At 46.4% G+C, this 15,478-nt stretch overlaps 2 protein-coding genes across 2 annotated transcripts in view; one reads left to right on the top strand and one right to left on the bottom strand.

Moving 5' to 3' along the window:
- Positions 1-4,396, top strand: part of PLEKHG4 (pleckstrin homology and RhoGEF domain containing G4) — a 31,149-nt gene extending 26,753 nt beyond the window's left edge. The window contains 4 exon segments of the mRNA XM_087971863.1: positions 1,182-1,298; positions 1,391-1,624; positions 2,879-3,063; positions 3,273-4,396. Coding sequence (XP_087827989.1) covers positions 1,182-1,298; positions 1,391-1,624; positions 2,879-3,063; positions 3,273-3,278 — 542 coding nt within the window. The 3' untranslated portion in view covers positions 3,279-4,396.
- Positions 4,397-7,676: 3,280 nt separating this feature from the next.
- Positions 7,677-15,478, bottom strand: part of KCTD19 (potassium channel tetramerization domain containing 19) — a 37,639-nt gene continuing 29,837 nt past the window's right edge. Inside the window, exons 14-17 of the mRNA XM_087971864.1 lie at positions 9,851-10,036; positions 9,138-9,292; positions 8,858-8,959; positions 7,677-7,813 (exon numbers count right to left, since the gene is read on the bottom strand). Coding sequence (XP_087827990.1) covers positions 7,700-7,813; positions 8,858-8,959; positions 9,138-9,292; positions 9,851-10,036 — 557 coding nt within the window. The 3' untranslated portion in view covers positions 7,677-7,699. The remainder of the gene's footprint in view (positions 7,814-8,857; positions 8,960-9,137; positions 9,293-9,850; positions 10,037-15,478) is intronic.

Below are 15,478 nucleotides of genomic sequence, written 5' to 3' on the forward strand. Positions count from 1 at the left end.
AACTAAAACGAAAGAGGGCGGGGCCATAGAGCGGAATGAAGATGGTCTGATTAGGTGAATGGCAGTTGATGAGATCCTACCTGGAAGGGAAGGTGTGATGATAAACGAAAGCGCCATTTGACTTATTTGTGCACCAGTTCACCCGACTTTCCTTTTGGATCTCTTTGGACTTGCTTCTCTGGAATCTTTGCCAAACTTTTGTGGTTGCCCTCAGCTAATTGCTTGGGGGTGTGGTGTGGGATTAACTTCTGCCCCCGGGGCTTGTTAACCTCAACCCGAGTCTCCTTTTCTCAAAAATCAGTCTTCATCCCATCGAGCCACCACCACCACCCCACCCCTGTCCTGAGCTCTGAAGCTTGATCAGACAAGGCATAGCTTTGCATTGGCTTTATTTTCTTTATTTTGCCTTTTTTTCTGGATATTGTATGTATATCAAGGAGAGACAGACATTAATTCCTCTGTGAAATTAACTGTTTTAGCCTGTTAATGATACAGGTGGCCTTCAGCAAAGTGCTGGCTCTATCCAGAGATGCTCTTGGCATCTGGCTAGTCATCTAATTGTTCTCCCGTTTCTTGGCTTAATTATCTCCATGCTGATAATAGTACTGCTTTTGATAATGCGGCTGTGTAGCTATCCAAAAGGGGTGTGTAGCTGTTGCTAAAATCCCCTAATTAAGGCCTGCCAAACTCCCAGGCCTTCTGCAACTGCCACCTTCTTTCTGGTGCGTTCAGATCATCTAGACGTATGCTCTTAGTTGACCAATGTTGTCCACGCCTCCTGCAGCCGTGGATCCCCTGGAGCCTGCATCTCTTCTGCAGCCCCAGGCAGCCCCTCCCCCCTTCCTTTTCTGCCTGCTTCACTTGGGCCTCACTGCCCAATAACTTCCAAGGCCACTTCAGCTTCCTTTCCCACAGGGCAGGATAGCAGAATTCTCCATTCTCACAGACTAAGGGAATATTCACTGCTGTCATAGAGGTGGTTCTGGGTGTGTAGGAAATCCAGAGATTGGGGACAGTTGCGTGTTGTGTTCCAGTGGAGGAGCAAAATTAGAAGAATTGGAGAATTTGGAGGGAGGCTGCACTCCTGGAAGGATTGTGATGGAGTGGGGGAAGATAATGCCTGATTTGGGGGGAGGGGGGGCACATGGCGCTTCTTAATGGCCGCCATTCCTCCTCACCAGAAGTGCGCATGCAGGAGATGTTGTCCATGGGGATTGGGAACAAGCCTTTCCTGGACATCAAGCCTAGCGAGGCTGCCATCCATGACCGAGCCATCAATTACATTATGAAAGGCAGAGGTGAGCCCCTCCCCCGCGTGCTCCTCCCGAGGTGCCCTTTGGCCGTCCAAGAGGGCCCCGGTCTCCGTGATGAATTCCTCTCTTTGTGGCAGGCGCCAGGACCCGGGCTTCCATCGCGGTGTCTCTCTTCGACCATGCCAACCCTTTCAAGAGATCTCCGACCACTCTGTCCGCCGGCAGCCGATCCTCCTGCTCGGGGATTGCGCCTCTCAACCTGCACATGTACCTGGATCAGACCTTGCTGCCTACAGTGCTGCCCACCAACCTTCCTTTACGGGCTGGGGAAGAGGAGATGGAGAACGAGACAAGCAGTCAGCCCTCTATGAGTAAGTCCATTCCTCCCTAGCACCATCTCAGAAAGGACGGCCCACCAGGAGATTTCCTGGAGCATCTCTCTTCAGTTAGCCTAATCCTGCAACGGCCACCACAGCCACCCAGCCCCCTCTGGAGCAAAGCAGCTCAGTTCCCAGCCTCTGCCTTGGAAGCCCCAACCTCCCTGAGCGCCTTCTGAGCAGCCACTTCCCAAAGCAGCAGGAAAGGGATACTGGGGGTGACTCAGTGGCTGGCCTTGGGCTCAACCCTAAACATGGGCTAATAGATGTTCATCTAACGTTGTGTGTCCCAGGGTCTAGTTTCGTGTCATGGCGGAAGGACAAACGTCCTGGTCCATTTAGCCCCCCCACTGGGTGACAAGCCCTGGGGCGGCTTCTGGGTGAGCTGCTTTCTCAGGCCCTTCATGCAGCCGGAGCAGAATCCAAGGGACTTCCAAGCCCAGGGCTGTGGCAGGAAGGTTACCGAGACCCTCGGGCAGAATTGATACCAAACACCTGGCACTTAGTTTGACTTGGAGCAAGACAACCATGTGCCTGTTTGGTTCACCCATTACTTTTCTGGGAAATGTGAGGTGCCAGCAACGTGACTGGGCAGCCCTTGTCTGCAGCGCTCGTTCCTAGCAGGAGAGCTAATTTGGCTCCCCACCTCCCACCCCGACTCACCAGAGGGGCACTAGGGGCGTAGAGGAGCAAGCCTGGCTAGAGGAAGATCAGCAGAGATTTCACGAGGGAAGAGGAAGTCAGAAGCCACACGGATCAGATTGGTGCTGCCTGGTTGACAAAACTCATTGCCCAAAGGCAATTTTGCAATCGTGGCATGAGATTGCTTCCTTTTAAACTTTGCTAAGAACAGAAACAGCCTAGGAATAAACATGGAATGTTCCCAGTGGAGGGAAATGGAAAGTAGATTCCTACCATGAGCCGGGGGTGACTTCTGCTTTTCTGACTTGCTGATAAATGATCCTGGAGGAAAGCAGCAGCAGCAGCCGGCCACGGCGGAGGCCACACTGATCCATTTTGGTGGTGCAAAGGCTGAGCCGTTTCTCCTTCCAGCAGCCCCGCAGCTGCTCAGTGCAGTCCCGTTTAAGAGAGCAAGGATGGAGCCCCTCTGGGCAGGAGGAGGGGGGGCAGGTAGGAAAGGTGCTGAGGGTGGGGGGGGGGGGGGCTGCAGGAGAAGAAGCCCTTCTCCCCTTCAGCACCAGGGTTGTCTCTTCTCAAGGTGCCCAGAGTTTTCTTCTTTCCCTGTAGCCACCGAGAGCTCTGAGTCTTCCCAGGGCCTGCCTGGAAGCGGCTCCAGCAGTTCTGACAGCTGCCTTCACAACTTGGGTGAGGACTGGAGATCCCCTCTCCCTCCGGCAGCAGCAGACGAATTCTCCTTCACCTGCACAGAGAGGGAGGAAGGCTGTTTCCCCAGCAACCAGTATGTTTCAGCGGTAAGCAAATGGTGCTGGGCAGGCCAAGCCGACGCCTCCCTCCCGAGAGTCCTGCCCCCATGGCTGCTGCAGGGCATAGGGTGAGGATGGTCTGTGCAGGCCACCTGCAGGCTCCTGGTGGGATGAGTAGGCTTGCGTCCTCAAGGACCGGGTGGCTGGGGCAGCCCAGGAGTCTCCCGGTGCATCTCCCACATGCTGCTGTCTTGCAGGTTTGAACGCAGTCAGAAGACCCCAGGACACAGATGGGCCCTTATCCTCCTGACAAGCTCTGCAGGAGGGAAGCAGGGCCAGGCCGCCTCTTCCGGCAGTCTGAGAGCTGAGGGCCCAGGGAAGCGGCAGTGGCTGAGAAAGGCCGGTTGGTGGCTCAAGTGGTGGACCCAAAGGCCAACTGGAGTGGCGGCAGGGGTGGGGGCGGGTGGGGAAGGGCCCGAGTGCTTGCTGCTGGCAGGTTTAGTTCACACCAGATTTTCAGTAATTGTATAAACATGCAGAAGGGAAGAAAACCCAGATGTCCTTATTTCTGCAAGAACCTTAAACCTTGTAATCTAGCTTGCTTTCTTGCCTGGGGGTTACGGATGATTTTGAAAGCAAGTACCACAGAAAGCTAAGTGCCAGGTCACCCCACCTGCCTTCCCGCGAGGTAAAAACAGCAGCCCTGCGTGGTTCTGCTTGGCAGGACAAGGTCTCCATTCTCCACCTGAAGGGAGAAGGTTCATTGGTTTCTGCCCCTTTGGGAGTTTTCTCTGATCCTCTCGTTCACAATAAAGGCACCTGACTCGGACCTTTCAGCCTGTTGAGCTGGTTTTTTTTGAGTTCAGTTGATGCACACGAATGATTTTAAAAGCAAGTTCCACAGTGTTAGGTTGTTTGTTGAGCATACAGGACTCGGGGAGACAACTAGAGGTGGCTGCTGTAGCCCCTCCTTTCCGTGAACCTCCTGTCTTTATGTTAGTTACATCTTTGTTCCATTCACAATCTATAAATATGGCTTTTATTTTATACATTTATTTAAGAATTAACATTTTCACTTTCTGAGAACAGATATTACAGCGGTTTGGTGCAATACAACACAGAGAGCCTCTGTACAGGATTTAGGAACATCAGAAATATTTTTTCCTTAATCTATTATTGGCTTTTATAGAACTTACAAAAAACTGAAGAAAGCTTAGACTAAATTTGGCAGGAACACAGCATCTCACATATTTCTGGGACTCCTTGATTTTGGTTGTTCTTTAATTATTGTTACTGCTAGAAATAAAGTCCTAATATGTAGTCCTAAATGTCCTAATATGTAACACCAATGTTATGTTTAAATCTCAATAAAAAGTTGTTTCTTCCAGTTGTTTGGCTGCATGTTTATTGCTTAGATTAGAATCAGAGTAGAGGTGGAAGGGACCTAAGAGGTCTTCTAGTCCAACCCCCTATTCTAGCAGAAGGCCCTATACCAGTGATGGCTAATCTTTTTCTCGTCACGTGCTGAAAGTGCGTGCGTGCACCCATAATGCAATTCAAGCACAACCCACCCCTGCACATGCACGCGTCTCCCCCTGCGCATACGCAGCAGATACCCGGCAATTGGCTGACTGGCATGCACAGTGGGTCTGTTCCGGTGACCTCTGGCAGAAATGGCTCTGTGTGGCACTTCCAGCCTGCGTGCTATAGGTTTGCCACCACGGCCCTATAACCATGTCAGACAAGTGGCTGTCCAGTCTCTTCTTAAAAACCTCCATAACTTCTGAAGGCAAATTTGTTCCACTGCTTAATTGTCCTCCCTGTTAGGAAGTTCCCCCCTTTCTTCTTTGTGGCAGCCCCTCAAATACTGGAATGCTGCTGTTATGTCACCCCTAGTCCCCCTTTTCTCTAGACTGGCCATACCCAAATCCTGCCACCATACTTCATATATTTTAGACTGCAGGCCTTACCATCTTAGTTGCTCTTCTTCACCATTGTCCTCCTTGTTTTGAAGTATCTTTTTTTCATGATCTTTATTTTTATCCTTTTAGATCATTAAGAATTTAAAAATTTCTAAAGAATTATAATAAAAAAAAATATTTTTATTGAAAAAAAATTGAAAACATTTTTAAAAATTGTGAAAAGAAATTTTTTTAAAAATTGAAAAAAAAAATGAAAAATTGAAAATAAGATCATTACAGTCTTCATGACATCCAGATAGATGCTGCATGGGATAAAGTAGTTCATCTCCACCGGGCCAGACTTGTAATCCCACAAGATGGAGAAAGATGTCCCAGCTGTCTTCGGTCCACAGGGCCTCGGCTCCTTCATCAGGAGGGTGGGCTCCAGGGTGTGTGCTAGAGAATCCACTGAGGGGGCTTATGTGCAAATGGAAATTCACAGACCAAGACCTGTACTAAATCATACAAGGGAGAGATGCAAGTCCTCTAAAATGGAGGCTGATGAATAACTCTGTGGATTTAAAAAGTGCCATGCCCTACATGCTCAATCATAGGCAAAAAATATGCATCACACATTTGTTACAACCCCTCCTTCTTCCATCCACCATTCAGTTACTTCCCCGAGGATGTTTTGGGGCATTTGAGATGATAGGCAAACAGAAACGGGCTTTATGTTCTTGGGAAGAACGTCCTCAAAGGTTGGGAAATTCATAAACATGAAGCTGAAAATGATGAACAGATGGAACAAGGAAGAGGAAGAATAATACCGGGAGTCCCTAAAAATTGAAGGAACTAGCTGAAAAAATAAAGCTCAAAATAAGATGGTTAACAAAAGCAAATTTTAAAAATGTGGTATTCTAAAAAATGACCTTCGGTATGTTAGAAAGTCAAAGACAGCGCAACTCTGCTGGAAGTGGAGAGAGGTGATGTTGAGAAGGCAGAACCCAGAGATTCTGTCCCTGTTTTTCCCAGTGAGGAAAATGAAGCGGTGGCTGATTGTGGTTGTGCCACTGGAGGAGAGAGCTGGCTGCTGAGGATGGACCGGGGGTGGGGGTGGGGCGAGAGGATTCTCTCCTGCAGTTGCTCATCAACTTGGGACAGTCCTGGAGAAGGGCCTGCAAGGCTGGAGAACAGATCACCTCACCCCCCCACCAAAAAAAAGCAGGTGGAGGGAGGGCCTGGGAAACTACAGGGCCAGCAACTTGATTTCTGTACTCCGCAAAGGTCTTCAAACAATTCCTTGGCACGTTTGTGAGCACTCGGTTAAGCATGTTGGAATCGGTAGGAACCAGCATGGACACCTCGCTAAAAAAAAATGTGCCAGATTAACTTTAGCTGCTTCTTGCTTGGTAGGGTCTATACTCCCAGTTGGGCTCCCAGTTGGCTCCCAATAGTGCCTGTTCCCTGCTTCAGTTCAGCTGGGAAGGAGACATCAGTAGAGTGCCACATCGCTCTGCCCTTGGCCCTATGCTGTTTAACATGATTCACAAAGGGGGAAAAAAATATCGCCCTGGTTCATTTGCAATAATCCTGTGTAGTTCCGGACCCCACCACTCAAAAAAAGGAAACTGACAAATGGTCTCCCAAGTTCAGCCCAGTACAAGATGGAACCGCCTGTCCCATTGTCAGGAAAATTCCCAGGCACCCTTCTTGACTCCTGGATCTGTCAGTGACTGAAGACTAAACTGTAACAAATCCTACAATGAGCCCCGGGAGGATATCCAGGAGCTAATGGAGAACCACTGCAGAACAGCACCGGCTGCAGCTTCAGTGTGTCTTTCTGGGCCCCGTCCATTCATGGCACCTGCTGCAACTTAAACCTCAATGGAAAGGATCCTTGGCTTCATTTGCTGAGGAAGGTATAGTTTTATGCCTTGCATAGCCAGCATGGAGAATTGCATGCCAAAACCCCCAAGTTCAACATTTTCCTCCCATCACTGCCCTCCTCACCCTCCCGACCAATCAGGTTCAAGCAAGATGCTTTGAGAAGGGTCATTCAAAGGTAGGTTGGTATGCAGCTGCCACCTTCTCCCAACTGGGTGGCCTTGAAACAGTTCTGGGGAGATACAGCCAAGGGGGGGGTGGGGGGTAAGGAAGCTCTCCCCAAGCAGCAGTCACTTTCGCTTTCCCTCAAGCAGCCCCCCTCCCATTCACTGCCACTGCATGGCATCCAAGGGCAAACAAGAGAAGTCTCAAGTGCCACCCTCCCCCCTGGCCATGGCTTGCTGCTACTGAAGGACCTGAAAGGCAGCTAAGCCGGTTTCTCATGCAGGTCTCCGTGCATGCCAGGTTGTCCGCACTTGTCCGCCCCCATAGAGCACAGGAGGAGGGAACTGAGGCCTCCGGCAATGTGGCCACCTGGACTCCAGACCTGGGTCGCTGGCTCAGAAGGGACAAGCCTGTTTTGTAGAAACCAGCAACTGAAGAAGCCCTACTTGGTCGGCCCCCCTCGCCCCCCATTGTCCCACTGTAGGACCCCTGGGGCCCTCCCTCTGGCTTGCCTCCAACCGGATCCTGGCACACGGCATCAACGGATCTTCTGACCCAACTTCCAGAGAACTCTGAAACCACCCAGATGGAAACAGCCGGAGCAGGGGTCCTCCAATCTCGTTGTATGTATTTTATACATGTATTTTATGGATGCATGCATTTTAATTTTACCAGGTTAATTTCAAAATGAAAAAGAAACTTCTAACAAACTGCAGCAAAAGACTTCAGTTTTATTAAGGGTTCTGTAAATATTTTCCAATAACAAAATGTGAGAGTGATTTAAAGTATCCTTTTTTAATAAGCAAGTTAATGCAGCAGCTGTATTTCCAGGCAAAAGGCAGGGTGAACTGAAAGGAAACAGAGATGCTCGCTAGCAATTTCTGCTGGGTCAAAGGCCACATCTCAGCCTTGGCAACAGCTGCACAAATGGCCTCCTGGGGGGACAGTTGAAATGCCCCCCCCCCGTTTCATTCTCTTTTCAGGGGGAGGTGTCAAGAATCACAGTGGTTTGCTTTCCAGATGCATGCTCATCCAAGCAAAAGCCCACCACCAAAACTGCCATTTTACTGCCACATCTTACTATTACCTTTATTGTCAGAGTACAACAGGTGTACAATGAGATTGGCTGAGCCTCCCTTCGTGCACCCCGCCCCCCCCAACACAACTCACAGTGGGGAGAGAAGAGTCCCTAACCCAGTCCCCGTCTTATTACACTAATCCCATTTTGGTGAACTGAGGGCTGCCAATGGGGTGAGGGTGGGTGGGTGGCATTTGGAGCTGCCTTGCTTGAACTCGTGTCCAGGGATGGGATGCAAAAGTTTTAACTACCGGTTCTGTGGGCGTGGCTAGGTGGGCATGGCCAGGTGATCATGTGACTAGGTTAGCGTGGTTCACCCCCCCCCCCACTGGGCCTCAGGGAAGCCTCCTGGGAGCAAAAATGGGGTATGGGGAGGCACAGCACCCTCCTGCACCCCGTTTTTTGCCTCCTGGGCCTCAGGGAAGCCACCCGGGTGGAGCAGTGCAACAGCGGGGGGAATCAGCTGTGCCGCGTGATTTAGATTAGCTAGAAAGCAAGAAATCAGAAGATTCTAAATCGTGCGGCACAACCGATCTTTGGAAAACAGCTGATCGGTGGGAAAAAAAGAAGGAAATATCCTGATCTTTGGAGCGAACTGGTTAGCTCCCAGCTGATCTTCACAACTACCGGTTTTCCTGAACTGGGCCGAACCGGTAGAATCCCACCCCTGCCCTGTCCAACCTGGGCATGCCTCATGTGGCTGAAAGCAAGGCCTGCACTGCAAGTGGCATTTCTCTGTCCCCTGTGAGTGGAAGGCCACAAAACAGGCAAACTTTCCCTCGGGGATGGAAGCCCAACTATCCTTTGCACTTACTTCAATCCACTTCAGCAACTTCTCATAAGAATAGCCATCAGCTTGAAAGGGTGCTGAATTCAGGAGCTCAGCCACAAACTCCTTCGCCGTGATCTGCAGGCGCTGCAAGAAATGAGGGTATACAAACTCCAGAGCCAGAACCTGATGCTCCCTGCTTTGCAAGGCCTAACGTCCTGAAAGAGCCCTTTGGAAGGAGCGGCTGGAATGCCGGAAAGGGCAACGCTTGCTCGCCACCCTAGCAAAAGCATCTCTGGGCTGGAAGCAGCAGATCCCTCCTTACCCACAACCTCCGGACCAGGAGCTCTACTTTGGCAGTGGTTTCTTTGGGATCCTTCTGTCTTATAGAATCCAAGATGACATCCGTGAGGAAACCGTGGCACTTCTGGGCATAAAAAATTTCTTCTTGAGTTAAAGGGAAGCTCAGAAAAACGACATCTGCAGGAGGAAAGAGACTGTGACCCTCTGCTCCTGCCTTTCTACCCAACTCTGCCTTCTTCACCCTCCCTTCAGCCTTCGCGGGGAATGAAGCCCATGGCCTCCTTCCTCCTCTCCTGGAGCAGGGATGGCCACTTCCTTCACTCAGCATCATAACTCAGCCCCAGGTGAGCTGCTCTTCCAGTCTGCATGCTCTAAGGACAGGGGCACAAGGGGGATCCCCAGTTCCAGTTTTGTACTGGATAATCAGTTTCTCTCCCTTGAGAGAAAGCGTAGCTGCTTCAGTTTGGGGAGAAAAGCGGGGCAATAACTGAAGATATCATTAGTACCGAATGCCTGGAATCATTCCTGCAATGTGTCTGGGGAAATATGATGCCCTGCCGTCCTCATGATCATTTGACCTTTTCTCAGATTGGACTCATAGCATAACGACCAGCAAGTCCATGCATGAGATTTTAGAGTGACATCTTGCTGGGGAGATTTCCAAATTTCTTTTTGGATGTTATGTGTGCACAGCCTCCCTTAGGAAGTTTACCCACGCGCGCAACTGCTCTCTACCTTTGTCCACTGGGGGTGCCAAGGCACAGGCCAGAGTAAGCTCTTCGGCGCCCATGCTGTAGAGAATGCTGCCTTCATGGAAAACACAGGAGCCATCACCCGGCACAACGGGAGGGTGCTCAACCTTAAGAATCAAGCCCCTCATATCAAGGGCTTGGCAAGGAGCTGTTTCTTCAAGGGCTGTTCCTGCAGAGGATGCACAAAATAGTCCCATGGATGGTTTGAACAAGGCAACGTCTCTGTGACTACAGTACAAAATCTCAGCCATTTAATTGCAATTAATCAGTAAGTCCCATTTCACTCTGCTTCTGCAACAAGTCTCATGCCAGATTTTTAACTGCTAACAATTCCTAAAATATTTCACAGATAGGTCCCCTGGTGGCTTACACTTACTAAAATATAGCACATGGAAGTAACATTGATATTACAATTTTTAAAAATAAATTAAAAGCTTATTTTTTATTAATTCCTTGGACCAAAGTCTGCAGTTGTGACATGCAATGCTTTCTTCTTGGAAACCACCTGGTCTACTTTTGCAACAAGTGAGAGGCGTTGAAAACGATCCTTGAAGGAAACGGTTGGGAGGAATGAAGAGCAGATGGACAGGTGGTAAAAAAGGACCCTGGAGATTCCCATTCATGACAGTGAGTGGAAGCAACTTTCCATGGGCAGAAACCAGAAACCAATGGCATAGCTGCACCACCAGAAGCCAGAGGCAGTTTTCAGGCTCGTATAGATTAGGGGTGGGATTCTACTGGTTCTGTCCGGTTCTATAGAACCCCTTGTTAACTTTCTAAGCAGTTCGGAGAACTGGTACTTAGAAGCAATCTCCTTTTGTTTTTTTCCACCCTTATTACATTTCTTGCCAGTATGCCTAGACTTCCTGTCTCCGGAGCTTCTGGGGCTTGACTTTCTTAAAGGGGAAGGGTTGTTTTAAGATTTTTATACTGCTGTTGGGAGGAAATACTTCCCTGGACAATCAGCACTTTGAAGAAATAATTGAATAATGAAGCAAAGCTTTTAGTGACAGGGAACCAAGATGAGTGACATTCAGCAAGGCTTCTTGGCTAGCAAACGTGAGCTTACATACCCTTTCTGAGTTTTGGTCTAAAACTGGTTTTTGGTGAAGGTTAATTCTGTACTTGGTGACATTTCATCCTGTGTTTATTTTCCCCCCCCAAATATTTTTTATTTCAATCTGCATATGCACAACAATACATTAACAGTGTGGCATCAATATCTCATACGTTTTAGTTTAGGCAAAATTAAAAATACCAATTATATCTCTCAATGCATATATTTCACATTAATTCATAATCCTTCAATGCTTACTTTCAATCTTTCAAAACTCTCTCCAAATGCCTACCACCATATCAGTTAAACATACCTAGTAATTCCATTATTCAATTTTCTCCCTGCTTTTATTTTATTTTCTAAAATAAAATATTCTCATTTGTCAAGCAGTGTGGTTCCAGGTTTCACATCTCAATACAAACATGACCATAGTTACCTGTTCATTATATTTGTTTAGTTTCATATTGTATCATCCTTATTATTGTTAAATATTAAGCTTATCTTATCCAATTCCAATTCATGTTATATTAATACATTCTCATGTCTTATTTTACAATATCTAAAATTCTCATCTCATTTCTGTTGTCATTTCTCATATTACTTTTTTGTCACATTTGTCATTTTATCAATCCTTATCTGTAAATATAATTGTCCCCTCTGGTTAATAATTCAAGCTAACCACCTTCATTCTACCTTAATATCAATCTCCCTATCTAGTATATAACACAAATATATATGTTTTTCTCAGATTCTGCATTATACTTTCTCAAACACCTTATGAATCATCTATACATTTCAAAATACTATTTTCAATATATTCTTATATATCACAACAGATTACCTTGCGGAATCTCCTTCCTTATCCTTTTTTTTTTCACCCATTATCTCTCACTCTTTGGACAATGTAATTTCTTTTCATCCTTCTTTGTTTCCTATTTCTCTTTGTTTTCTGGCCCTTTCTCTTAATTCTCTTTTTTCCCATTCTTATTCCCCTCCATTTCTCATTCCAGTTATTAAACTTTTCTCTCTCCCTCTTTTGATTTTTCTTTTGCCCTTCCTTTTTCTGCTTTTTCCCTCTCCCTTTATCCATTTTCCGAACCATTCTCCCTTTCATCATCCCATCAGACCCCAAATTTTTAATTCTAATTCCTTTCCCCCCTCTGCTTAAATAATTGTTGTTCGTTTTGTCTGTCAATGTTGACGTCTTCTTTATAGAACTCCTCCCCCTCTGGTTTATTTTGTTCTTGTGTATGCTGAGTCACCATTTCTAATTTCTGTAGTACATAATTGCACATTTCAAGTTTAATTTTTATCATGTCCTTTATATCTTGCAAATCCAATCTTGACTCTTGTAAATCCAATCTTATATCAACAAATAGTTTCTCCATTATATCTTCTCCTTTTTTTCCTTTTCTTTCCTCTTCCTTAATAGTTAAAATCCTCTTCTTTAATATATATATTCAATCCCAGAGTCCAGTATATTATTTCAGCCAATATCTTTTGAATTTATTTTCAACAATCCATACTCTTGAGTCTTTGTTCGGATGGTTCTATAACAATAATAAAGTTTGTTTTATTTTCTTTTAAGTTCCAAAATCCAAACTCTTGAGAAGACCAGACACTTTTTAAAACGTACTGAAGTTTTCCTGTACCATCAGGTGGCGCTCTTGAGTATTTTTACCTTTAACTTTCTTTAATGAATATAATACTTTTATTAAGTTCGCTAATTTCAATCATTAGCTATTATTTCTTTTCTTTTCAACACTCAATTTCAGCATTTAATTATGCCCTTTAAGTGCCCATAATTCAATAGTTATCCAGTTTAATTTCTAAACCTTTGTTGTATTAAAGTATTTTCCTTTAAATTTTCTCCTCCAAATTAATCCAATCCAAGTTTTATAGGATCCAATATCTTTCTTACTTTCTCTGGTCGCCGCTTCCACACACTTCCCTCCAAGATAGCCCTTTATTTTAATACTGGGGTACCTCAAAAGTGATGTCCTTTGCCTGGTTCACACTCTGCTCACTACTTCTCTGCTCCAGCACAAAACTTAGTTTCCCTGAGTGTTCTTTGTCTTCGTGGTGGCCATTTTAGGACCACCACTGCAGCTTGCCTTTGGGAGGGATTTTCCTGTCAGGGAGGGGAATTGCGGCTCCCCTCGACCCTCCAGGCGATTTCCCCACCAGGGTGGTTCTGGTCCCAATCAGGACCCTGCAGCAAGTGAGCTCGGGCGAAACAGCGCATGATCGTGGATTCCGCTCCGACTCTGACGAGGAACAAACTGGAAGTCCCAATCCTGTGTTTATTGATGGGATAATTTTCCGTATTCAGCTTCAACAAGGAACAGCTACTGTTGTGATTTAATTATTTGTATTGTGTTTGAATTTTTTCCTGCCTCATGGTTTCTTTTTCTTTCTGGGAGGGGGTCTTCCTTCACTGCTTTAGTACTATCTGGCACTGTCCTTTTGGGGTATACTTCCAAGAGGCAGGATGCAAGCTTGGCACTGATTTTTTTTACAGCCTTTCTGGGGGGCATATGACCTTTCCTTAAATCTGGATGATTTCCTTAGGTTATCTTTGTGAGGTGAGTGAGACCAGCTGGTATCTTTAAGTGGTGCAAATGGATCTAAGGATTGCTTTTCTTGGGTGTGCTTTTTCTGGAGAGCTTAAATGACCTCTCTGCTAAAGGGTTTCATTTTATGAGCAAGAAATGGCTGCTTGATAGTTATCACTGCATTTCAACTATTTTCATTCCTCAAGGTGCTCTGGCACCCTGCCTGATTTGTAACTCTGGCTTGCAGGTATTTTTAATTTAATGACTGGTATTTAGGGCAGCTTTTTGCAAGCAAAGCAGCTTTTTGTATTTTTGTACACGTAATCCTTGACTTACAACAGTTCATTTAGTGACAATTCAAAGTTACAATGGCACTGAAAAAATGACATGACCATTTTTCAAACCTATGACCGTTGCAGCATCCCCACTGTCATGAGAGGCCAGGCGAGAAGCATCCCTTGACATGAGTGATGTCAAGCTGGCCACGCCCACCCAGTCACATGACCACCAAGCCACACCCACCAACTAAGCCACGCCTACAGAACCTGTTGTTAAAAAAACGGAATTCCACCCCTGGTACAGATGAAGCAGATTGTGAGCGTTCGGGGAAGAGAAGCAGACAGGATGATTGTGGGGAGGGAATTCTGAAGTCACAATCTCAAGTAAGACCTGTGCACTACAGAAATTAGGCATGTTACTGAAATTAGTCCTCTAAACATGCTCAGTGAAAAACCAAAAAAAAGAAATACTGGCCTTTGTTGTGGTAAACCCTCATGTTCAGAACATGAGAATTAAAAAACCCAAGAAGAGCTTAAATTCTGTGGTAAACATGATTCAATGAGCATAATGCAGACACGATGACAAGATAGAAACTGAGGGAAATTTCACATTTTACTTATAGCTCATTTCTCTAACTTAACTACATTGTTTCTAATGTGGGACTTATTTCTCACACAGCAGCATCTGGCGGGAGGAAGGAGGTCAACAACAAAGGCAAGATGGCGGCCATGACAGTGTCCAAAGGGCCAAGGGCACCTCCATGATTTCACCTCATGGCAAAAGATTGCCCAAATCAAAGGGATGGGAGCCAAGGAGCCTGTCTCGTGGGGGTCAGCAATCCCATCTTCCAGTCGGCAAGACGGCTTCCATCTAAAGGCCACTCTGCCAAACATGACTGTGAGGGAGATGTCTGGATTACGGCGGCTTCACTTTCTTCAGTCGGTATGTCCCTGGGTCTCTTGGGAGCTTGCCTCGCCTCAGTGGAGCCAGGTCTGACACTGAACCCACTTTGGTAACACCTGCAATGTTGTTTGTGAGTCCTCATAAAAATGACAAATGAAAATATTACAAAGCACCCAGGAGTGCTGTGGATAGCATCTGGCTCGATCTCTCCAATTTCATGAGAAACTGCTGGCAGCCCAGATGTTCGTCCATTAGGCACTCCACTTCAGTCTAAGGAACATGGCTCAGACTATTTTTGAGAATAATTTGTGAGAACAATCAATCCATGGAACAGCCTGCCTCCTGGAGTTGTGGGTGCTCCGTTGCTGAAGGTTTTCAAGAAAGAACTGGACAACTGTTTGTCTGTAACATTTTCTGGAGCTGAAGACAAGGTTAGTAGAAACACACAAAGGAATTAATTATGACCTTCTCAAAACAACAAGGATGAAATTAAACACACACGCCCCAAAGAGGCTTTGTAATGAAAGAGTTGGTAACGGTGCAGGCTTCTTCTTATGAATTCAAATTCTCATCAGGGAAAGTTTAATAAGAGAAAACAAAAGTCCTTTTTCCACCACAGGGCTTTCTTATGATGCAAGCAGAAGCCGTGTGGGAATTGAATGCAGGAACACCTGAATGGTTGCTGACATAAATATTGATCATGCTATTTCCTTTCGGGATAAGGGTGTTTTGTGAAGCATAGAGAAACTGTAACAAGCAAGAGAGAAAACAAACTCCTGCAAAATGCAGGTTATATGAACACAATTCACCGTCCCTC

This window comes from Notechis scutatus, chromosome 9, assembly GCF_049901735.1.
Source record: "Notechis scutatus isolate UNSWTSFEM ecotype Mainland chromosome 9, rNotScu1.2, whole genome shotgun sequence".
Taxonomy (NCBI): Eukaryota; Metazoa; Chordata; class Lepidosauria; order Squamata; family Elapidae; genus Notechis; species Notechis scutatus.